This window comes from Alternaria rosae (assembly GCF_020736505.1).
Source record: "Alternaria rosae strain MPI-PUGE-AT-0040 chromosome Unknown BKA58scaffold_4, whole genome shotgun sequence".
Taxonomy (NCBI): domain Eukaryota; kingdom Fungi; phylum Ascomycota; class Dothideomycetes; order Pleosporales; family Pleosporaceae; genus Alternaria; species Alternaria rosae.
The window spans coordinates 417354-439733 of NW_025763573.1; the positions used below are offsets into that span (position 1 = coordinate 417354).

Here is a 22380-nt window from a genome sequence, read left to right on the forward strand (position 1 = left end):
GGTGGCAGTTCTTTGACAGCGCTACCACGGTGCATTCGCTGTCGACCAGAGGCGCAATGGCAAGCAGGGAGTTTTCAAGGAGTCTATGGAGGGCAGCCGATACCCTGGGGAGTCGACCGCGGCCACAATGCGAACGCACGATGCGATATGCTCAGCGGAGCTTCCAACCCACAGCACGGCGATGCATCTCGACGACAGCCGTACGACGTGCAGAAGTCACAGAGGAAGAGATAAGGGAACCATTCACAGCGGCCCCCGAAATCGACTTGGAAGCGACGACGAAAGGTAGCGGCAAAAAGGGCGAGAAGCAGAATTCTCTACGAACACTGCGCGTCGTCCCAGCATCGCCGTCCTACTTCAGCGCAAAGCCCACCTTCACCGATGACTTCCTCTCCCTCTCCGCTCTCCTCCGAAAAGTCGCCACATTACCTGTTATACCGCCCGCCGAGGCACCCAAGGTGGCCTGGAAGACGATCGAGCAGTATCGCATCATGACCAACGAGCCGGTGAAAACGGCGCGGTATCACAGGATGCTGCAAATACTGCGGAGGCTCAACTGCATTCACCCCGCGCTCATGCCCGACGAGGTTGTGCAGGCGATGCTGCGGTACAAGAAGCCCAACCAGCCCGGTGACATTGTTCCGAAGCCTGGCGTGATTGATGAGCTTGGGCGTGCCAAGGGTGTTGGGCGGAGAAAAACGTCGTCTGCTGTGGCTTGGCTGGTAGAAGGCGAGGGTGAAGTGCTCGTCAACGGCAAGTCCCTCTCAGAGTTCTTCGGGCGGCTGCATCACCGTGAGAGCGCTGTCTGGGCACTCAAGGCTACCCAGCGTCTTGACAAGTACAACGTCTTTGCTCTGGTGCAGGGTGGTGGCCTGACTGGTCAGGCGGAAGCAATGACTCTAGCTGTAGCGAAATCATTGCTGGTCCATGAACCCGCGCTGAAGCCTGCGCTACGACGAGGTGAGTCGATATTTTCTTTATCCGTGCCTCTTCCAATCCAGCATTGCTTGTTCTGTCGTTCCATGAGCATTGTCAATGCAACCCTCGCGTCTGACACATACCCACGTCTACGCCTCAAAACGCACTTGACACCCCTGGATGATCCCAAACATGTCTCGCCTGCGCATTCCGGATCCAATTGCTGACTGCTCCTTAGCTGGAACCATAACGCGCGACCCAAGGAAGGTGGAAAGGAAGAAGCCAGGTCACGTCAAGGCGCGAAAGATGCCCACCTGGGTCAAGCGATGAGCGAGTGCTTGCGTGTACACTATGGTTTTATCGCTAGGCGTTTGCAGTGTCTGCATAGCCAAATGTAAGATGAGACATGTCAAGACACCGTCCTTTGAATATGCTTCAATCTCGTCGTGTACGTCCAAGCAAGCACTGATATTACCTTGTCGCTGTCTGCATGGAACAGGGTGCTGTAGATACGACACGTGGAGATGACCAATTCTTCGCCTGATTATCAATGTCGCAAACCCAAACGGCCATGTGCTCTCACGATCCTCATCTGGTGCGGCATTGCCCGGACAGGGTCATGCCTCTCAATCAGGCATGTCTTTGTGTCCAGAAACATAAGGCCTTGAACCTTGTGCCGCTCTGCCCTGCTGACTATGCTTCTTCCCTGGTTCAGTCTCACATCGAGCAAGCATTCAGGTTCAACCTTGCTACACTGCTGTCTGTTATTGCTTTCTCGGTCCGTTCCTGGCAGCTGTTGAAGACCACTTTGCTAAGAGGAAGCAAACGTATATCGCATGAATGGCTGCGCCACCACCAGCACGCAATGCACTCAATACTGATGCGATAACTTATGTCTTCCCAACGTGTTTGTGTTTGCGCTAAACTCGCATTCGCGTTCATGGCTGCTTTTCGACTAAGACCCTAGATAGGCAAATGTGCGTTGTGGGTTTTGCAACAGCAACACGCTCAGGCCAATTATTATTGCCGGTGGCACATGCGACGAGAGTCAAGATATGACCGGCTGATCGCGGGCGCAGAGTTGCGGTGATCGTCCCTGACTCGTTTCACGATGTTCTATTTTGGACATGGTCATAGGGCGGCCAATGACTTTTGACCCACGACGTCTGTGCTATATCCGCTTGCACTTACTTTTCGGTCGCTCCGGATCATATCGCAGACAAACGTTATGTGGCAGGACGCATGAGAAGAATTTGGCACTAGAAGATGGGCTGCCGTTTGGATCTTCGTTGGAGATGGTAGCTCCCTGTTTGACTCCGTGTCGCGTGTCCCGCACGACGCGTAAACGGTCGAACGCGGCATTCGCCCGAGACTTTGCCAGGTGGTTGCAGCTGGGTACGAGTCAGACGTTTGTCGAACGAAGTGAAACCTTCTCGAAGCATGTTCGCCGTGGTCCTTGATCATTTCACGAAGCGCGGTGGTGGAGGTTGATGCGGCAGCCAGGGCCACCTGATGATCGCCATCCGTACCGAATGACGCACTCGTCTGGACAGTGATCGCACCAAAGCGGGCAAGTTGAACGACATTGGTTTCGTGACGCGATGGCCGTGTCCTGCAGAGCCATACTGTGCACCTTTGCAGAGCTTCCAGAAGATTGCAGTCTTCCTTGGGCACGTGAACAGCCATTCATGGCGCAAAGGTCCGGACAGTCGCGCGCGAGGCGTATGGCACGCCGGAGCATGCAATTGAAGTGTCAGTGACAGCGCAAGGCGTGCTCTTAGCCTGAATAAACGGCGGTGGGTAGCGTTTGCAGCGTGCCGTGTTGAAAAAATGACGGAAGGTTCGCGGCAAGAACCAGTGAGGTTTGCCGGCAGGAGCGACCGAGATGGCGCTAGAGCCCCACCGTACCGCACATGTAAGATTCGAGGAGTCGCAGCGTGGAGAAGGCATGGCGAGGTCGCGAGGTCGCGGCTGGAGTGAGAGTTGCGTCAGTCCATGTGTTCGAAAGGGAAGGTCCCCATTCGCAGGACCAGGATCGACGAGTGAGGCTGATGGGTGAAGTGGCCCAAGGCAAGATCGACCACAGGCGAGAGATCCCTGCCCGTGGACGGGAACTTGCAGCGCTGCAGAGATGAAAGGACGGATCGAGTTTGGAGCCCGAGATAGCCCCTAAACCTTCTCACTCCCACCTGTCAGCACCTACCTACACGAGACACTGCCGGCCGTGAGGCTATCCAAGTTCGACATCCGTTTGGTGATTTGGCAGCAGGAGAGCGCGCCTCAAGAGCCGAAGGACGCCTGCGGCATGAAACATGGCGGAAACGCGCTCCTGGAGGTTAGTCTTCCCACGGTGCGTCGGGCCCCTTTGTCATACAGCTCTTCACGCGTACTGGCGGACAAATGCCATGTGGCGCGTGGTCACTGTCTGCCGCCAAGCCCAGCTGGGTGAGAGGAGCAGTTCCTGGGCCAGCAGTACGCTGCGACATTTGGCCGCTGTGGAGCCGCGGGGCGGGAATCGCCATCTGGTTGCGCCGAAGAGGAAGAAGAAGAAAGCCACGATGGAGTTGCTGGTTTTTGTCGTCGTGCTGCTGCTGACGGCGCCCTCGTATCGACGGCTTCGAGTGGTCACGCATAGCAAACGCGATGCTGCCCTGCAGTGTGGCTGCCCAGACGCCTGCAGATCCACCATGGGCGATCCGTAACCATGGCAGACAGGGTACTGCTAGCCCCGCCCTGGCCATATCGGAAATCGGAGACTTCGCATGGTCGCTGTCATCCAGAGCTCGTAGAGTCGTCTTACTCGTCAGCCCTCGCTCGCCCGACCTGCAGCCACACCCACTTCTCAGGTATCCACCATTGTTTTCTCCTCTAGCTTCAACACCCTGGTCCAAGTATTTACAGTCTGTTCGCCGGCGTGGCTTGCGAACTACTTCCTTTTTGCTTCCCACACTGCCCGATGCTCTCCCAATGTAGCGCATCTGCATCACTTCCCGCCCACGTCTCTTTCTGCCCTCCTCCAGCCTGGCTACCATCGGCGACCACACCAACCTCCCCCACTTGCATCCCTGTGAGCATCTGCGCCAGCCGTGAACTGACGTCGAACTCACACGGACGCCATTGCTCCTTTCGCCTCTTATAATAGAGCCTTTCAGTTCTGTCTGTGGGTTCAGTGCAGGCGATTCGATTACAATCTTACCATCCGTCGCACTTTCAGTCCTGTCTCGGACCGAACGCTTCATTCGTCTCTGCATGTACTCCCGCTCGCCCAGTGCGCCCCAAGACACTGCATCGTGAAGAACGCCAGCGTACGTTTAGGCCGTTGAGCTACCGCAACGCAGACGTTAGATTGTTTGAGACCATCTCCTAGGCCGGCCACTACTCCGTCCGACTCGTTGGAACACTGATCTGTTTGCAAGGACTACCCTTCAAACATCTCACGCATAAGCGTCGCCTCACCACCAGCCCATCCCACACAGGGTTCTCCACGCCTGCATCTACCGGACAATTTCGCTGTCACCTAGTGGCTACGTGTTTAGCTGATCCACACGGCGCACACATTCTCTCCAACATTACCGCATCGGGAGGACCAATCCCGGACGTCTGAGCATTGCATTGCAGTCATCTTCCTGCAGGCTGAGCGAGGATATCCTGGTGACCGGCCGAGGCTCTTGCGCGAGCTTCTTTTCCTGCATCATTGGGCTGCATTGGTCGCTCGTCGACGCGTCAGGGCCGTGTTTATATCCAAACCATCTGGACCTTGGAGCATCTCGTCTTCCAATTTCGGACGTCATACATCTACCACCATTGGCCCGCATCACCCATCGACTCTTTCTGGTCCTCTCACACACCCCGCCCCAAAGCGCATCTCTTCCATCAGTCCGCGCACACGTCGACTACACCTGCGCCTTCGCTTCTCCACCTCTTGCGCCGGCCCTCCACCACCTACATCCCGCAAGTCTGCAAGCTGGCCAATTACGCGACGCCGCCAGTCTCGCCCTCGGGGTACCGGGCTCTCGAACCCCCCTTCAGTCTGCAGTATAAAGGCGGGCTGGTTGGGATGGACAATGACCGCCGGCCACGGCATACTCCCTCAGGTTACGCAAGCCAGCAAGGCACGCTCCTTCCACCACAGGCATCGTATCCAGTGGTAAGCGCACCCGATCGCTTCAGGCAGCCGCCCTTGACAGCACCTGCCCCACCCACCTCCGTCCCCTCTTCCGGAAGTCGCGCCAGCTCTCAGGGTTACGGTTACGCTTACGGTGAAGGTGCACAGTTTGGCTCGTCGATTCAGCCCTCTGCCGTAGCCTATGGCGCCCAGGACTATGCCGCCGACCAGCAACAACAGGCCCAGCGTGCGCCCCAGCAGTACTCGCCCTACGGCCAGAACATCATGTACAGCGTGCCGGGCGCCCAGGCCTCGGCGCAGCCTTCTTCGCAGTATGAGCCTGTGGAACAGTACCAGCAGAACAGGGACTCGGCTATACAGGTCCTGAGCACCGGCTTTGGCGTGGCACAACCCCAATACTATGAGAGCGGACCCACGAGCGCACCTGCCTCTGCCATCGCGGCGCAAAACGTTCCTTCCCAGTATCCCTCATTAGGCTATTCCGCTCCCCAAGCTCAGGTCGGACGAGAAGCCCTTGCGCCCGCCTTCACTGCCGCTGGCATGACAGACCCCCATCAGGCTCCTTCCCAGGGGGGCTATTCCCAGGGCAACTACAGCGAGCCCCAAGCCAATAGCGGCAACGAATACGACGACTTCTATCGAAACTACCAGAACGAGCTGAAGAAGACGTTTGAGCATGTCCGTGACGGCCGCCTCGCCGAAGCCGGCACACTGCTCCTTAGAATGTCCGACTGGTTGTTGCACTGGGCTGAAACTTTGGGTAAGTTCCCCGGTGTGCGCATTATCGAACGAGGAACTGAATTGACCGCAGCAGGCCTAGTACGCGACGACGAAACCTATTACCAACAGCGTCTGCAGCTGTGGGAAGAGTTCAACACCTGCTGGCTCTCCACACTGCAGAAGCAGAAGACCATGACGCAGGAGATGACCACCACGGGCCAGCGACCGCAGCCCCCAAAATCACTCATCGACTACGAATTCCTCGAGAAGATGGGCACCCAACTTGTCAAGAACTGCGACAGCATGGAGAAGCACGGCCTCGTTGACTACCAAATGGGAGTATGGGAAGAGGAAATCGTAGCGAGTCAGTACCACATTGCATTCAATTGTCTGATCACAATACTAACGTTGCGCAGTGTTGACTTCCTGCATGGACCTCCTCGAAGAAGTCGGCGCTGGTCCATCTGTACAACGACCCACCTCCACCGCGCGACGGCGATGATCTTAGCAAGTTCTAGTCGCGACGATCTTCCTCGTGGCTGATCGCAGTGCCGCTCCCGAGCGCCATACTGTCAGCGCACTGACCCTCATCTCGAGAGGCTTGCTACAGACTGTCCATGCGCACGCTCATACCCGCACTATGCGCTCACACAGCGCATTCGAGACGACATCACTTGCTTCTTTTTGTACATATACTGTTCTCAGGGCGTCTCGTATTGGTTTTCTTTCCGCAGCCATTGGGACGGTGATGGACATCAACCGCTTATTGCGGAAGTCAATCTGCATCGGTTTTTCCTTCTGTCCAACATTTGCATTCATGGTTTTTCGCAGTCGTCGAGCATTATGGATTTGAGTCACATCTTTACATTTCTTTTTCAGCCTTTTCTCAGGCTATTTTCTTGTTCTTCTTTTGTGTCCGCATTGGGGAAAAGTGGGGAAGGGTATGGTACGAACGCAATGGCACGCATGGTTCATGTTGACGACATGGATACGTGCATCTACGAGCATTTGGACTTGATTGCTTTTGCTATTGGGTTTTGATGCTGGAACAGATGATCCGGCGCGGGCGCTGAGGATATCTCACGGAGTGTATTATGACGCATGGGTTAATGAGGTGGAAGAACAATCGATAAAGCCGACACGAATGCATGTGGATACCACCGGATCGTCCTTGCGCCCTCGCAGCTTCCGGTGAATTCGCAACGAAGACACTGGAAGTCTCTACCAGAGAACAATACCTCGTCTCCGCATTGGGCGGCAATGAGGTAGTTCTCTGAGCCTGAGATGGTAGGGCGGGAACGACAACTGTCATCAACGGTCGGGTTCCTGGGTCCGATGCAACGACGTGGTTGGGCAGCAACTGTAGTATAGAATTTGTACTAGAATTACATGGCTTCACTGCAAACATCCTTGCTCCCGAGGTAAACTGAAGCGCTGTTCTGAAGGATTCTACATGGTGGAGTCGCTCTTCCAAGTTCTGGTGGTATCTTCCCTGGTCAGCAAGGGTATCCGTTCCTTCTCGCCTCACTTTACGCATCCCAACTCGACCCACAGGCGCCATTGCAGCCTCGCATGTTGACAAATGCGAAGGCATCCGCTGCACTTACTCATCATTCGACGCCTTGAGCCGATGAAGGTAAGGCGATCATGCGCGGCGACTTGGCGACGCAGTGTTAGCGCCTCACGCATATTTTGAGGCTTGGGCGGTGTCAAAAGCAAGATCTGACCTCCAGCTGGAGCTACGGGAACAGAAAACCGGATCGACGCAGGCGCCACAATCATCGCTAACAAGCGCCTCTAGGTGATCACATCTTATCACAAGGACATTAAGACCTTGCAGCACATCATGGCGCCTGCCGGCTGTTGAACACTGACGGTGATCTTACGAGATCGGGATATAGGTGCAGCATCTCAATATTTGCAGCTACCCCGCTTGAGTAATTGATACTCGCAGTTTCATATTTTCATCTTCAAACAGGTCCGTTCGCAATTGGGACCAAGCCTTGCAGAGGACGCGGTGGCTGTTATCGCGTGAAGCGCTGCCGTCGCACTGCCCCGCTTCCTTCGATATTCAATACTTTGCCCTGGTAATGTTGATATGCCCTAGCATTACGCGTGCCTTGCGTCCAGGGTACGCACCTGCTTTTGCGATGGGCTGCAGTCATCACTCTCGCGTCTTTTAGCCACCGGGACGCCTCGAGATCCAGCAACCAGATCACCGCCCAATGATTGCGCAGCCGAGGACCCTGATAGCGGGAGACGACCGGCTCGTCTCCCTGGCCCTGGGAGCACATCAGCTCCTCAATTGTACATGAACGCCGAAGAAGCAGCGAGGATGGACGCCTTCGATCCTGCAGCCACCTTTGGCATTTCGCGATGCAGCTTCATTGCATACGGCTACACAATTCCCCGAAAGCCCTAAGCGGCACACTTTCTGCATTCGCAACACGGACACATCCTGGTCGATCGAGCGTATGAGGCTGCCTACCACACGTAATGCAAGGGTACGATCATTCGGGGACACACCCCCTCTGTCGAAACAGACATGCGCCCATCTGACTCGTGCTTCCATCGCGATAGCACCAGGGGAGACTCAGAACTGCGATCCTTCCGGCTTCTCGAACACATGGCTACGCAAGGGGGTGTGGAACCCTGCACCATCGCGAGCTGTCAATGCAGTTACCCATCAGAATATGCCACCTTGTACAGGCCCAATGAACTGGTACCCACACCGCACTCTTGCTTTGCTGCGCATGATCGCTGCAGAAACGATGGCCGCTTCGCTCAGCCGACACTGTTTTACCCTCTTATGCCCGCCTGACCACCTTGCCATATTACAAACGACCACGACATGTCGATCGCGGGTTGTTGAGAGACAACGACACCAGAGTCATACTTCGTATTCGTCGCACGGGCCGCGATATGAATGGGCGATCGGTGGCCACTTACAGATTGACATGCGCCTCTGGCGATCCAGGTTCGGAAACTATAAGCTCTGACATATTGGCGTGGCAGCCACCAGGCACAGGACCTCGCTGGTGTCGTACCCGGTCCTGCAGGTGGAGTAGGCGTGCGTCGGGAAGTTGCATGTTGTACCCGCGTCGCCACACTGCGGTATCCACAAAACTCTCGTTCAGTCAGCAATACGAGACGCTGTCGGCACAGTCAGTCACCCTGATCGTGTCAGCAACACGAGCCAACGGTGTATTTTGACAACACGATATGTATATAAGAGAAAGCGAGAATCAATGTCACGTCTCCGGAATGTGACGTTCTCTTTACAAGTAACACGGTTTTTACATCGTCACACCCGAACGAACTTTGCTTTTTGGCTAGTTGCTCATCCAGAATTTCCGTCGTGAGAGCCATATGGAAACCTGGAAGAGCTCTCAGGCTTCTCGCTGTCCACGGCATTGACGTAGCACGATTGTTCACGCCTCATGGCCAACAAAAATACTTCGAGACGATTCCATGCCTTCGACCATCATCAACCCATGTGAAGACCGTGCCAAGCACAACCTACCAAGTGTATGGAACTTGTATAAATACCACTATTTCAACCCTTTCTCTCTTTCCTCATCTGTCGTTGAGGCACTATGCTTTCTCTCGAAAACCCTTAAGAAGGCTTCGGATGTGTTTCCTGCTCGCTGTATCCAAAAAGCGCTGGCTCGCCATGTATGTTTGTTTCACCATCCTCTGCTCAACCAAAAAGAATGGACTAACATGCCATGAGAACCAGAGTTCGACTTCTTGTTCACTCAACTGCTTCAAAAATACAATCCAAATACATCATATTGTTGCCGACTTCGTTCAAGAATATCACTGTACCATACCGTGTCTTTTAGGTTGTCGTGCGCGCAATATGACTAGACGTCAAAATTACAGCTGCATCAAACTGTCAATCGCAACTACCATAAACGATGTATATATGAACGCGTCAACTGTTGCTTCTCATTCTTCTCCACTACCATGACCTCGTCCTTCTATCATCTACCAAATAACTCGCGCATCACTGCTATGTTGCCTCTGAGCTGCCCCTCAAGAATAATAGTGAAATGGACACATGAAGCCATTTGGAGGGAGCTCTTCCCGAACTCAAAGTACATTGAGACACCGCCATAACCAGTAGATCTTCGAGAACGTCCCAAGAGAGTGTGTCGGCAACCGGCGGCGCAAAAAAAAATGCGTCAGGATATCTGTCAATGTGTGTGCAATATGGGGCTTCATCATTAGTCGCCATAGATACCGAGAGTACCGAAATATCGTCGCACATGTTACTGCGCTGTGTCTGGATGTGTCTTAGTTCTACGCTAACAGCGAGCGGCTGTATATAAAGTCTCACAAGACCGCTACCTTCCCTCTCTTCCAAACCGCACTCCAGAGTCGGCTCCTCCAAAACGACCGGTTGGAAATGGCATGAGAAGATCGCTCTTCTCCACAAAAAAAAACTTGAAATCAACACACGTTCTTCTTCCTTCGCCTTTGTCTCACTCATCACTCATTGGAGTCAGTGACGGCTTTTTTAAGCTTCAATACTTCTTTCACCTTCTACTTTCTTACACTACACTCCAAAGTCTGCTCTTCAGAATAATTTTCGCAAAAAGGCATGTGCGGCTTTCTTCTCCTCTGGAGTCTACAGACGTGATATTCATGTGTTCACTCATTTCTTTGTCTCCTAAAACACGGCCTACTCCACGTATGCGGAGTGCCGAAACACCAAAATCCCGACGAAAGCCACCCCACACCAGAATTGGCTGTATAAACACTGTTTCCTCTGCCTCGGTGTTCTCCGGGATTTCTTGCACAGGACAAAGCGCACAACGATCAAAAGAGCAGAGCAACATCCCTATGAAGAAGAGAGGTCTCGAGATCCATGGATCAGAGTTTTACACCCCTCTTCTACTTGACTTTGAGAGCTATTCGAACATTGCCGCTGACATGACCACGTGAACACACCAAGTTGCCACGTCCACATGATCGTGTTTCGTGAAGAGGAGGCTCTGGTTTGGAGACAGCTATATAATCTTACCTAAAACGCTTCTTCTTTCCTTTTTACTCTTCCACCAACATATCTGGGGATACGTTCTCCCGAAGATTGACCAAAATAGTGTTATGGGTGTTTTACCTTCTAAAGTTTCTGCCAGGCAAAAGCTATGTCAGCGGGTTCTCCGCAAACAAAACGATGAACAAGATGGAATATGGACGAAGAAGACTCTGTCTCGCGTCTGATTGCGATTTTGCACTCTGTCTCCCTCAAGAAACGAATAACATTTCTATGATTACTCCAACGGTCACCCATCTATAGATAATTCCCAAAGTGGAAGTGTCGTTGTCGAGCGCTTTCGCATTATCATCTCCCCCAATTTCGCGTGGATCGGACGCAATGACTACATCCGCTATCGCTACCGGATATGACGAGGGTGAGTGAAGGCAGCTTCATCTACACCCGTATTCAAGACACCGAAAGAGAAGGGCTATGTGTCCGCGCTCTCGTTCCAATCAAAACCCGGATCAGAGTGTTTCATGCCGCGCCTGTTCGTCTGGAAGTCTGCAACAAGTTCTACATGTATAGCTTTGCTGTTGTATGGTTCATGCATGTCGACATCATTCGTCTAGGCTCGCGCGGAATAGTATATAAGCTCACTTCCGGCAAGAAGCAGGCACGACACTTTACTATACTCCGATATCAAAGTGATAAAGAGATACCCCTTGCGATTTTGCTCTTCTTCTGCTCCAAAAAGGGATGAAGATCCCGCATGTCGTGTTTTCCCTCCTCTCCTTCCAAGAATGTTGTGCCTTCGATTATATGTGTTAGCACGATGCGCTGTATGAAAACGTCCACGGCAAGATGGAGAGAAAAGACCTCCAACCGCTTCTTTGTCGCAAAAAAGGCATTCCGAGCACTGCATAAGCGTGCCTTGCTTCTTTCATCCAAAACAGATGAAGAGCTGTTCAGTTTCGAGCAGCATCTTCTCTTCGTCTAAAAGCGAGCAGTTCGGACTGATGTCTCCCCAATCCCAGCTTCCAAAAGCCTGTCTCGCCTCTTGGCTACGTCTGCGCTGCTCTTCTAACCAAAAAGACCTACATGCGACCTCATATGGTTTCCTCTCATGTCTATAAACACAAGTTGTGCAAGTTCACGTGTCGGTCTCTCGATCAGAAACCACTATTTGTTGATTCTATGCTCTCCACAATTCTACCAATACCACGGCTTTTCCCCACCAAAAACAGAGCTGAGAAGAGGTATGCCTGTGGTCGCGAGATCTCAAAAACGCAGCGCAGCTGCACATGTCGTCGGCGAGATGGGTTCGTCATTCTTTAATTACCGCTGTGACAACACTATGATTTCCACATGGTTCATCAGAATGTAAAAAGCTGCATCCTGTGTTCCTCGTAGGAGACAAGACATTGTGATGAGAAGCCGTGGGTGAGGGAAGACGAAGAAAGCCACCGAGGCAGCATTGTGCTATAGTCTATAAAGGGGATCTTTTGTATGTCCTGGAAGCCTCCTCCTTCATCTCTACAGTCGATACCGACTTTGCCAAAAGTTCTAATGAACTGGGCGATGACTGCGGGCTGCCGCTTGGGAAACATCGGTGCCATGTCTCGTATGGATGGTACTTTTCAGGCCCTTGGCTAAGAATCTACATGATGATTGTTTTCATCATTGGAGCGATGATGAAGGATACCACCATACGTAGCACATGTTCCACCAAAACACCAGGCTAATGTATGTCGCCAATGTTTGCCGCTTTGGACATGTGGTATGGTAGTTCGTCGCGTTGCGATTCCCATGATGATCACCTAAAAAGTCCGCATAGATGCTAGCTTATCGATGCTTTGAGTGTGCTGCGGTGATGTCGTGGCGGTACGCTCAGCATGGCGCATATCCGCAAGAGTGAGTGATGTCGTAAGCTCTATCGTCCGCTTCACCTCCCATCGATCTCAAAAGCCCTCACGAACCACGCATGCCGTCCGCTTCCCGCGAGCCTGGCAGATATCCGGGGCATATCATTCTCCTCAACACTCCTCTCTTCCTCAGTCAGAGGATCTGACCACCCCAGCCACGCCTTATCTTTCAGACAAGCACCCCACGCCAGACTCTTGCTCGTGAACATCCCAATGCAAAACGCGCTCTGTGGCCCTTCATGAAGCGCCAGGAAGACTGCATCCTTGATGACGTTTTGCTTATTGAGATCTTGTTGACTGTCGAACCGCGGCGCAGGCTGACAGAGCGGATGCGGGATGTCCAACCTCATAACCCCATCGTCGAACTTCTTGCTAGCCCTATCCCCCGGCACCGCAGCCGTAACACCCACACTTTGTATGGCATGTGAGATAATCTTGATGCGACCCGTCGGGCTCAGGTACTCGCTTCCATCCAGCAACCCTTCTCTCGAAAACGTATACGCGCCATGTCGGAATGCGGCCGCCGTCACAGTATCGATACTCGAGTAGACGCCCAGGAACTGGCTCGGTTGCGTATTATACGGATAAGGATCGTATTCCAATGCGAAGAAATTGACCGGCGGCCTGACTGCACCAATAATGCTCGGCGGACTACGCTTTTGTAACTTGTTGCGAGGACGCTCTTTTCGTTCATATAGGGACTCTATTTTGGGCGGTTTGTGTAGTTTGCCGTGCGGTTTGCGTATAGTAGCGTTCATGGTGGGGTCGCTCGTAGAGCGTCTGTAGCTGCGACGCCTCTTCGTCTCAGCCCTCTCTTCGTATTTAACTTTCGCATAGTTGCATATTGTGCCCAAATCTCCGAATTGGAAAGGGGCCATCGCGATGATGGGCGCCGATGCCGTGTTAGCCGGTCTCCCGGGGAGCGAGTGGTGGGGAGAACCGGCAGAAGGAAACAAATGAACGAACGTGAGAGAAAGAGGTTTCGTGAGCAATGGGAGGAGTATGGATATGAAGACTTATGCAACTGTCACTGCTGTTTGCTTACTTGGCACCGCCCGCTATATGGCACGTTTCATGTTACGAGCGAGGATTAGGCATGCAGCGTGGTTGTTGGCAGAGTCGTGTTATTGGTATGGCATGCGTCATCGGCGGAGCGACACAGCCTCGACGCTAACTGCTTACGGTCCTATTGATAAATCCTTACTCGGTCCCAAACTTGAGAGCTGGCAAACATCGTGATCCCCGCGGGGATTTTGATGAGTGAAGCAGCGACGTCGAGGCTATCTACAAGGTGCAATACCGACTGCTCTAGGATCTAGCCGAGTTCTACCGTGGCGGCCGTGAAAGAGCGACACGAACGATTGCAATCATCAGCTTATCGTCAATTCTTCTACATTGACACGCTTTCAGGCTAAACCCGTTGCATCGCTTGTGCATCATTTTTCCTATCTTTCATGAAAATTGTTGACTTCACCGCCACGGCCAATTCATTTCCAAGCAATCTTGACCCACTCCTCGATATCCGCCCACAGAGTCTCGGGCCTCTCCAATGCCGCAAAATGCCCACCCTTATCGTGCGCTTTGAAGAACACCATCTTAGCCGTCTTCTCTGCCCAAGCCTTTGGAACGGGCGAAAGCTCATATGGAAACCAGCTGTATCCTGTCGGCTTGTCTACATACTTTATTTTCTTGCCTTCTCTGTACGTGTAGATTGACGTTGGGTAGCAATCAGTAAGCCAATACAGGGTGATATCCGACAAGATCGTTTTGAGGGAAGGTGTGGTGGACGGATCAGACCACGCAAGGAACTTCTCGCCGATCCAGGCCAGCTGCGCAATGGGCGAGCTCGAGAGTACGAGACCAATGGTAGAAGGTTTGGTTGCGTGTTCAATTGCATAGGCGCGTCCTACCTCCATGAACTCGTCCATCCTCTCAAGACCTTTCTTCTCTGCTTCACTCAGATCGTCCTCAGGAGAAGAGTAGGATTTGATGTCGCTCATATGCATGAAGTTGAGATGCATGCCTTTGCACTCAGCGTACGTAGCTGCCAGCTCTCGCGCGACTAGAGCGCCGATATCACCACCCTGGACGAGGTATCCTGATGCGCCGAATCCGAGGGAGAGAAGGAGCTTGTGCATGATGCGGGAGGTGTCCGCAACCCTCCAGTCCTGATATACAGGTGGGTCAGACGATAGAGCGAAGCCGGGGAGAGATGGTACGACGATGTGGTAAGGGAGTGTGTCTGGCGTGTACTTCTTGCTCAAAACTTCCATGAGGGGTAGGAACTCCAAGAATGAGCCAGGCCAGCCATGAAACAAAGCGATTGGGATAGCATCGGGCTTGCTAGAGAACAATGCGGCGAAGTGGACGTCGTAGCTGCTACTGCCATCGTCTTTGATGGTGGTCTTGAAGTTGGGGAGAGAGTTGATGCGTTCTTCTTCCTTGCGCCTGCAGTATGTCAGTACATTCACTTTCTTTTCAATCAGTTACCAAGTACACATACCAGTCGAACTTCTCCATCCATTCCTTCTTTGCATCAATGATCCACTGCCGGCTAATCCCAAACTTGCCATGGCTTCCCTCATTTTGCTTGTTCTCATACGTCTCCTTCGCGACCGGACTCAGCTTGAGTAGGGTCTTAAAGTCCTGTAGCTTCTGATCCTCAACATGTAACTCGAAGGGGGTGGGCTGCTGTTGCGCACCTGCTGGCGTGGTGCTGAAGGGTTTGGCTGACGTCATGTTTGTTATTGGATACTGTCCACGATTGCGATTGTATCACCTGGCAGATACTGAATGATCGTTCGAGACTGGCAGCTTTGGTAGCAACCTTATATCGTCTTTGTGATGTCGGAAGTATAGCCGGTGAGCTTACAAATGCTTCATGGCTGGCGTGAGGTGATGCAGCTGTACCTGGGTATACACCCGCTAATTCCGAGTTGGGAAGTCACCATCCTACCTCATTCAGGATATGATCTACACGCTTATGTCATAATGCGCCCCCTCATAGGTCGCATTGTATACACATGGCAAACGGGGCATTACAAATGCATGCAGATCTCAATACACGCGCATACGGTGCTGCAGGTATAAAGTCACACTGCTTTCACGCGTCAAAGTCATGAATCGTTGGCAGGCATGGCACCGCTCCACTCCGAATTCTCGTCGGTAATAGTCGGTGATCGAGCCTTGGGCACAGATTTTCTATCCATGTCTCAGTTCAGGCGATACAATGAAGTGGAAAATACTTTGAATTAAGAAATAAACTATTCGCTCATAATCAGCCAGGCGCCTCCACCAAAGAACACCGCGAATACTATGATAGTAAGAATCGCAGCGCCGGCCTTGTCCCCTGTCGTGATAGAGTCATGCTCAACACGCACAGGTCCTGCATCACTTCCTGCAGTAGGATCGTTCTCACTGATTCCACCATTGTCAAGTCCGACCGGACCAGAAACTTGATCAACAAGCAAGTTCTGCATGACCTCCAATGCAGACATTTGCTCTCCAACGCCCACCTCTTTGTCATTTCCACCTTGCCACCACCTAAGACCACAGCCACCTTTTCCGGGGCCACATTGTTGCGCAGCTGCCACGGCAGAAGCACGGAGTTTTGGCATGATGCGGTCGCGGGTCCAGGGAGCGGCCAGCATCGACCAGCCCATCCAGCGGGCGAGGTAGGCTTTGAAGGATCGTTGATCGTGGTCGCATAGTCCGTTGCGTTCGCAGGCCATTTCGATCATGACGTCTGGGGCTCCTTGGGCGTTGAAGAAGATGTCGGTGCCGTTGATGACACCGCTCAGGCGCTCTCGCCATCTGCCTGCTCGTTCCTTCGTTGGGTCAGAATCAATATGAGGGTAGATCAGGTTGAGGAGCCTTACCGTATCACCCTTCGCTTCTGACATGTTCCATAACGCTGCGGCACCCGCCATGTGGATTCCAGCGTTGTAGGTCCATTGGATGTGGTTCTTTTCCGTGCAGTTCTGTCTCTCACTGGTACCATCTACGAAAGGTATATGTTAGTATGTATATCATCTGATATTTATTCACGAGTATCCTTACCAAAGAAGTGGTAATCTGTGCTGATAAGACCGACACTGTACTGCCAATCCCATGCCTTCTCGGCCCACTCAACATACGTCTGGTTACCCGTGTATTTTGCCAGCCTTGCTGCGATGTTGAAAAAGCATCCGTTGGAGATTGTATTCTTGTAGTCGAATCCAGGGTTAAATCGGAAAATTTGCCAGTTGAGTCCACCGCCGCATGTTTCGGGATTCCAACGCGGTACCTGTGTGTTGAATACGGCGATGGCGAGTGATAACCACGACATTTCTCCTTCGACATCTGGAAGCTTGTTTTCCGCTGCTGACATGGCAGCCATTCCCCAGAAAGCCTGATCGTCGTTTCCTAGTGTCTTGGTCTGGTTCTCTGGCATAAAGGCTTTTGGGATACCGATTTGGTGTACCATCGCTTGCTGTACAATCTTGTTATATGTGTCGTCGCCGGTGTAGTACCAGTAGTCGATGAACGAGTTCATCATGGCTCCGCATAGCCACCAGTAGTATGGGTCTGGCAAGTTTCCAGGTACATCGCCGGGTCGGTCGCCAGTGTACCATTCTCTTAAGCCCGCTGCGACAACTTTGGTCGCATCCTTAATAGAGGCTGCTTATGTTAGTGGAGTCCGAAAACAGTTGCAGTGAGCGCACCTGGATCGTCAACATTGAGCTCCAGCTGCGCAGTGACGAATGAAGACAGTAGGCCAACTGCTGCAAAAACAAAGTTCGAAGGTCTCATGGCGGAAGCTCCGGGGTATCACTGGAAAGAAAGGTGTTGGGTATTCGGCATGCGCGGGTTAACGAATGCGCCTGAGGCACTACACAGCGAGCGACGTAGCGGAGCCTGAGGTTGGTAGGAGAAGAGCAAGGGAAAACAAGAGAACGAACATTCTAGGATGGCGAGTCGTGATGTTATGAAACCCCTTCGGCCGTCAGCCAAGTAACGGCGTTGAGCCGCAGCAGTAGCTGGGCGACAGTGCAACGCTTGGTAGTCATCCTTCGGTGTTGGTACAAGGCTAGGGTTGGATCGTTTAAACTCGTTAAAATGACTACGAAACTCACGATTGGCTTGGCAATCTAGTCTGGCCCTCCAGGCCATCCCCTATCATTGATTGCGCGCAGGTCCCGGTTGTCGTTGTACATAGGGGCTGGTGTGCGTAATGCAAATCGCCAAGTTTGGAGATGGCATTGGCGGCGCTTGGAAATGTCTTGGGCGCCGAGGACTTAGGCCGTCACAACAGCAGCAAGTCTTCCGCGACGTCCGGGTGGCTGCACTTGGATCAAGGCAGTGGCATCGGTTCCTGCGTCAAGGATGATGCGGGGAAGATCAGATGCTTTTCTCTACTCGTCATTGGAGTTGCGCTGTCCGGATGATCGGGTGGGATGCGCGTTGCTAGGGTCTTGGTGTAGCCGCGTATCCGAAACGGTCATACCCGCATACGAAGGACGATGCATTTCTTTCGAAATCAAGGATTTGCATCGTTGACATGACAGCTCGAGGCATTGCGCGATCTAAAGTAGCGTTGTGGTCTGCGGGGAAACCCTCACCAATGGTCAAATTACATGTCATCTCACGCCCCTCTACAAGTCACCGATTTGGTGTTTCGCGATCCGATTAGATTTCTCACATCCTCGTACCTTACTGCACGCACATTGAGCGCGCGTGTGCTAACGAAATGTCGTCGGCCAAATTCAAAACAACCTCCAACACCATTGACACAAAACCTACCGTAGCCATTCATGCGCATACCAACCCTCAAATCTCCTCGAATCCTCGCTGGAAACACCACACTATCCTTCTCTGTGGCCGCAGAAACCATGACAGAACCGCTATCTTTGTGACCGCCGTCGTCCTCTTCATCATGTCGCATTCTTGAGGGATAGGTACCTCTTCACGATTGCAGTGGCTGCGCACCTTGTGACTTCATGCCTGGACCCTTGGTTTAAGACAGTAGGTCTGACTGTGTCTCTGCCTTTTCGGTGAAAACAGACAGACCAATATCCTCAGTTGCCGAGCCTTCGATCCGACAGGAAAACCAAAGATACGCGCCTTGAGATACTACCCAGGTGGCAAGCTAAGACACACTTAATGAAACGAGGAACCGTGGCTGCTTCACTGTTATGATCACAATGTCTCTAGAAAGCAACATTACATGAGTATGTAGGAAAATACGTCAGTGACTTTGAGTATTGATGCTAGGACGATGACTGGGTATAGTGGGGAAAAGCGCGCGTACCTCCAACTCTGCTTCGCCTGATGGATTCACAGGCGCGAGCATTATCATGGAGTTCGATGGAGCACCTCGTTCTGCAACGTCTCTGCAGCACTCAACAATCTGCTTCCACTCTCTCTTGCTCGACGATCCACCTCCTGAAAGCTCTGGCCTTACTTTGTGCGCCTATACCTGCCATCGCATCCATATGGCTAGCAACGGAAAACGCCTCTACGATACGCATTGCACCCACCTCATTGAATGCATCGAACGGCATCAACTCCATCAATTGCCGTAATGTAATGGAGCCCAGCTTGACTTGCGACTGTACAACGTAATCGACGCTAGTAACGTCTACGACGTTCAGTGTTGTTCGCGAAACAAGATCCCATCCCTGAGTCCTAGCGGAATACTGTCGAGCGTAGAGCTGCTCTGATGACGCCAGTTGTACGAATGCCCGAGCAACGGCATCTCTGGTAGCGGTATGGTGAGGTGTTGTCTCCAGAATCTCCAGGAAGTCGTCTAACGAGCCAGTTCCAATGAATGTATGCCGATGCTTGTACTCTAGATCCCGTTCTTCTTGGGTCACTGCATCTAAGATAGTGGTGTAGTAAGCGGTCTCAATGCCAGACGTTCGCTTTGTACAACTTCTGATATCGGACTTTTGGGATCGCTGGGCGGCGTCTGGCTGGCAAGCGTGTGAGTTGACTGGAAGATTCAGGGAGACTTTACGACGGTATCTGATTCCAGGAGCGTTGTCTGTAGGTTCCTTGGAGTGATCTGCCATGAATAACAGCGGGCCATCGTTCGTTCTTGATCTTGACCGAAACGGGATTTGAGGCGTTTCAGTAACGCCGAAGCTTGATCGAGACGAGACGTATCGACGATGCCGAAGAGGCCGTTTAGCGACAGGATAGATTTCTTGCTCTGTAACTTGGGGAGTCCAGGTGATGGACACTCCTCCCATTGATGTGTCGTTGCAAGCTACGTACGCACTGATGTCTTCATCGCATCTTAGCTGGCTGGGCGTGCATAGAGGCGCGTCTTCGAACAAGGTTGTATCTGAGGTCGGCGATGCTGTATCACTGGCGTCTTCAGGGTGCGGCGTCGGAGGAAGAGATTGAGGGGCGGATGCACTTATAGCAGGGAAGCAAAAGGTGGTGAAAATCTGGTATTCGTGGTCGGTCGTCCCTTGCCACGCCTTTGAGACAGTGTCGCGTGCAGTCAAGCCGATGCCTTCAGCACATGAGTTTTGTGCAGCATTTGCTCCCGTGGCCACCGCGCCTCTGTCTACGTTGAGTTGCAAAGCCGCCAGAACGGTACTGCCAGTGCGTTCGCTCCTCAACATTGGCCTCCAAACTCTCGGCTTACGGAGATGTCCTATCAAAATTTTGTATAAGCTTTTATATAATAAACCTTGCATCTAATCTGCATCTGGCCGGGACTTACTAGGCGCTTTACTGATCTTATCTAAAGCGATGGTCTTGACGCCGACTGTGCCTGTGTCGCATCTCTCGTTCGCGGTCGATGTGATGAGAGCTTGTACATGAGTCGATGCTCGCTGATATTGCGCCTCTGTTGGTTGTTCGTCTGCCGTTTGTTCGATGGTGATGCTTAAGAGTTCGACTTGGTGCTCTAGGTGAGTGCGATTGGCAGCGTCACAAGATGGCTGTTTTCTTCGGCGCAGGCATTCGTTTGCGATCGCACAGCGAGCGACAGTCGACAGCTTCATAACGGCTATGAGTTTGGGCGGTGTTCGGACGCATATGATGACTGCGCGCAAGCGGTGGTGGGGCGGTTGTTGTCGTCGGGTGAGGATCACGCGTATCAGGAAAACATGGCCTCAGACGAATGCAAGCTCCACTCTTACCAGCCCAAGTGACTTCAGACGATCGAAAAGGATTAGAAGGATTCGCAATGCGTAGTGCAACCAGACAATGTACACCATTGCTGTGTCGACAGGCACATTAGGGAAGAAGGGAACCCGGTCAGCGGCCATGTTAGCTTGTGATCAGATCCCGTTGGAGTTACACACGTACCTTACTATCGCGACCGATAGCAATGCTGGGTCACCAAGGAAGACTAGTGGGTTGTGATGAGGATGGCGTTAAGCGGAATGCTGTTGTGACCACTACCACGTGGCAACCGACATTTGTGGAAGGAACGCAAGGCAGCATAACTTGACAAGAGGTACAACAGAAAGAACCATCACAGAAGTGTAGAAGAAAGACAGAAGTATCAGCCGAACTCTTCCCTTTCGTTTGAAGGCTGTATCTTCAGGCGCCTCCTCCTCTACCTTTTGTGCGCGCTACCCGGACACTGTGAGGAACAAACTTCAGTGCAGACATGCTAGAAGTCAGACTGTCCATGGAGTCGGTTGGCCGATCGGTAGTGGCTGTCTTTGGGGCAGTGATACCTGCTGCTTCTTCTCGTGCGAGCCCGCGGCCTCCGAATCCTCCACGCCCGCGAAGTCTGGTGGGGTAACGACGCGTTTCTCCTTCATCTTGGGCTTCTCCCTGATCCATCTCCATAGTGTCACCAGTGCTTGCGATGGACTCACCTCTCCGCCTCCTTGGAGAACCAGCAGCGCCATTCGCCGAGCTCATTGTTGAGCTTCTTCGTCGGTGAGAAGGTATCAGCATGCTGCTTCGGCGATCGATGCCATCCTTCACAACGATGAAGTCGTACTCGCGAGGAAACTGGTGCTTATCAATGCAGTGGAGGCGGCGCTTCTGTGGCGTGCTGCACATGCGATCGCAGTCAGATAGAAGACATGCATACTGCGAGCTATCAGCTACAGTGTCCTTGTGAAGGCGCTCGTACTCCGCATACCTCACCAATCTTACTCCAAATGGATGGGCAATCTTGTCAAGAGGAATGAACCACTAGGGAGATCCGGAAAGGGAAGGAGCAAACACGTGACAAACAACGTAAGGAAATGACCTACCGTTTTCTCTCCTTGATCTCGCTTAGCAGCATTGATAGGATCGTGATATTCTGCAATATGCAGATGTAGAAAGTGCTGATCCGGGAAGTTCTTGTGGCATTCGCTGCATCGGTTCATGTGAACTTGCTGATAGTGCACATCGTGGTCTTCAATGGAATTGAACGCAAGCGGTTCGTGCGGAGGTAGTGAGCACTTCATGATGATAGGTTCGTCAGAGACGGCAGATTCGGTATCTAAGTGGACAATCTTGACGTCGACCGATGTCTCACGCGAGTAGGGTGTGCTGTCTGATGACGAGGAATCGCGGTGTGAGCGCTTGATCCCCATTGTATGTTGATTGGGGTTGATTGTGACTGTGACGAGGCGTAGATGAAAGGGGCAGTACCTTTTACCGGGGAAAGTGCCGTCTCGCAGTTCTGTTTCACTTGGGCGTTGGCTGTGCGGTGAAAGAGAGAGGGTTGGTAGCCAGACAGGCCGGGACGTGGTACCTTAGCT

At 52.5% G+C, this 22380-nt stretch overlaps 7 protein-coding genes across 7 annotated transcripts; 2 read left to right on the forward strand and 5 right to left on the reverse strand.

Moving 5' to 3' along the window:
* Window positions 1–56: 56 nt before the first annotated feature.
* Window positions 57–1248, forward strand: BKA58DRAFT_313214 (ribosomal protein S5 domain 2-type protein; the record flags this gene model as incomplete). The annotated part of the gene is made up of 2 exons (XM_046167420.1): window positions 57–960; window positions 1157–1248. The coding sequence occupies 2 exons, from the start codon at window positions 57–59 to the stop codon at window positions 1246–1248; spliced, it is 996 nt and encodes a 331-aa protein (XP_046025847.1).
* A 3727-nt stretch (window positions 1249–4975) lies between these two features.
* On the forward strand, window positions 4976–6266 carry BKA58DRAFT_313585 (uncharacterized protein; the record flags this gene model as incomplete). The annotated part of the gene is made up of 3 exons (XM_046167437.1): window positions 4976–5804; window positions 5856–6128; window positions 6181–6266. The coding sequence occupies 3 exons, from the start codon at window positions 4976–4978 to the stop codon at window positions 6264–6266; spliced, it is 1188 nt and encodes a 395-aa protein (XP_046025848.1).
* Window positions 6267–12414: 6148 nt separating this feature from the next.
* On the reverse strand, window positions 12415–13757 carry BKA58DRAFT_142260 (uncharacterized protein). Its single transcript, XM_046164612.1, has one exon. The coding sequence runs from the start codon at window positions 13549–13551 to the stop codon at window positions 12694–12696; it is 858 nt and encodes a 285-aa protein (XP_046025849.1). The 5' UTR covers window positions 13552–13757; the 3' UTR covers window positions 12415–12693.
* A 403-nt stretch (window positions 13758–14160) lies between these two features.
* BKA58DRAFT_410425 (Alpha/Beta hydrolase protein) lies at window positions 14161–15412 on the reverse strand (the record flags this gene model as incomplete). The annotated part of the gene is made up of 2 exons (XM_046172217.1): window positions 14161–15121; window positions 15177–15412. 2 exons carry the CDS (start codon window positions 15410–15412, stop codon window positions 14161–14163), a joined length of 1197 nt encoding a protein of 398 aa, XP_046025850.1.
* A 495-nt stretch (window positions 15413–15907) lies between these two features.
* Window positions 15908–17878, reverse strand: BKA58DRAFT_381699 (glycoside hydrolase). Its single transcript, XM_046170030.1, has 5 exons — window positions 17788–17878; window positions 17377–17648; window positions 16733–17332; window positions 16552–16673; window positions 15908–16500 (listed from the first exon to the last, which is right to left on the reverse strand). Exons 2-5 carry the CDS (start codon window positions 17462–17464, stop codon window positions 15937–15939), a joined length of 1374 nt encoding a protein of 457 aa, XP_046025851.1. The 5' UTR covers window positions 17465–17648; window positions 17788–17878; the 3' UTR covers window positions 15908–15936.
* A 946-nt stretch (window positions 17879–18824) lies between these two features.
* On the reverse strand, window positions 18825–20772 carry BKA58DRAFT_142301 (uncharacterized protein). The gene is made up of 2 exons (XM_046164613.1): window positions 20388–20772; window positions 18825–20318 (listed from the first exon to the last, which is right to left on the reverse strand). Exons 1-2 carry the CDS (start codon window positions 20668–20670, stop codon window positions 19054–19056), a joined length of 1548 nt encoding a protein of 515 aa, XP_046025852.1. The 5' UTR covers window positions 20671–20772; the 3' UTR covers window positions 18825–19053.
* A 352-nt stretch (window positions 20773–21124) lies between these two features.
* BKA58DRAFT_142310 (uncharacterized protein) lies at window positions 21125–22344 on the reverse strand. The gene is made up of 3 exons (XM_046164614.1): window positions 22271–22344; window positions 21886–22172; window positions 21125–21718 (listed from the first exon to the last, which is right to left on the reverse strand). The coding sequence occupies exons 2-3, from the start codon at window positions 22081–22083 to the stop codon at window positions 21215–21217; spliced, it is 702 nt and encodes a 233-aa protein (XP_046025853.1). The 5' UTR covers window positions 22084–22172; window positions 22271–22344; the 3' UTR covers window positions 21125–21214.
* Window positions 22345–22380: the final 36 nt, after the last annotated feature.

What these genes read in the sequence shown, in the direction of transcription:
- BKA58DRAFT_142301 (XM_046164613.1), bottom strand. Translation starts at nt 20,670, where the DNA reads ATGAAGCTGTCGACTGTCGCTCGCTGTGCGATCGCAAACGAATGCCTG. An exon ending in TAAGATCAGTAAAGCGCCTA is followed by an intron (nt 20,319 to 20,387) that starts GTAAGTCCCGGC and finishes AAATTTTGATAG; the next exon opens with GACATCTCCGTAAGCCGAGA.
- BKA58DRAFT_381699 (XM_046170030.1), bottom strand. Translation starts at nt 17,464, where the DNA reads ATGAGACCTTCGAACTTTGTTTTTGCAGCAGTTGGCCTACTGTCTTCA. An exon ending in CACAGATTACCACTTCTTTG is followed by an intron (nt 16,674 to 16,732) that starts GTAAGGATACTC and finishes TACCTTTCGTAG; the next exon opens with ATGGTACCAGTGAGAGACAG. An exon ending in CAGAAGCGAAGGGTGATACG is followed by an intron (nt 16,501 to 16,551) that starts GTAAGGCTCCTC and finishes GACCCAACGAAG; the next exon opens with GAACGAGCAGGCAGATGGCG.
- BKA58DRAFT_142310 (XM_046164614.1), bottom strand. Translation starts at nt 22,083, where the DNA reads ATGAAGTGCTCACTACCTCCGCACGAACCGCTTGCGTTCAATTCCATT. An exon ending in GAGATCAAGGAGAGAAAACG is followed by an intron (nt 21,719 to 21,885) that starts GTAGGTCATTTC and finishes GATAGCTCGCAG; the next exon opens with TATGCATGTCTTCTATCTGA.
- BKA58DRAFT_142260 (XM_046164612.1), bottom strand. Translation starts at nt 13,551, where the DNA reads ATGGCCCCTTTCCAATTCGGAGATTTGGGCACAATATGCAACTATGCG.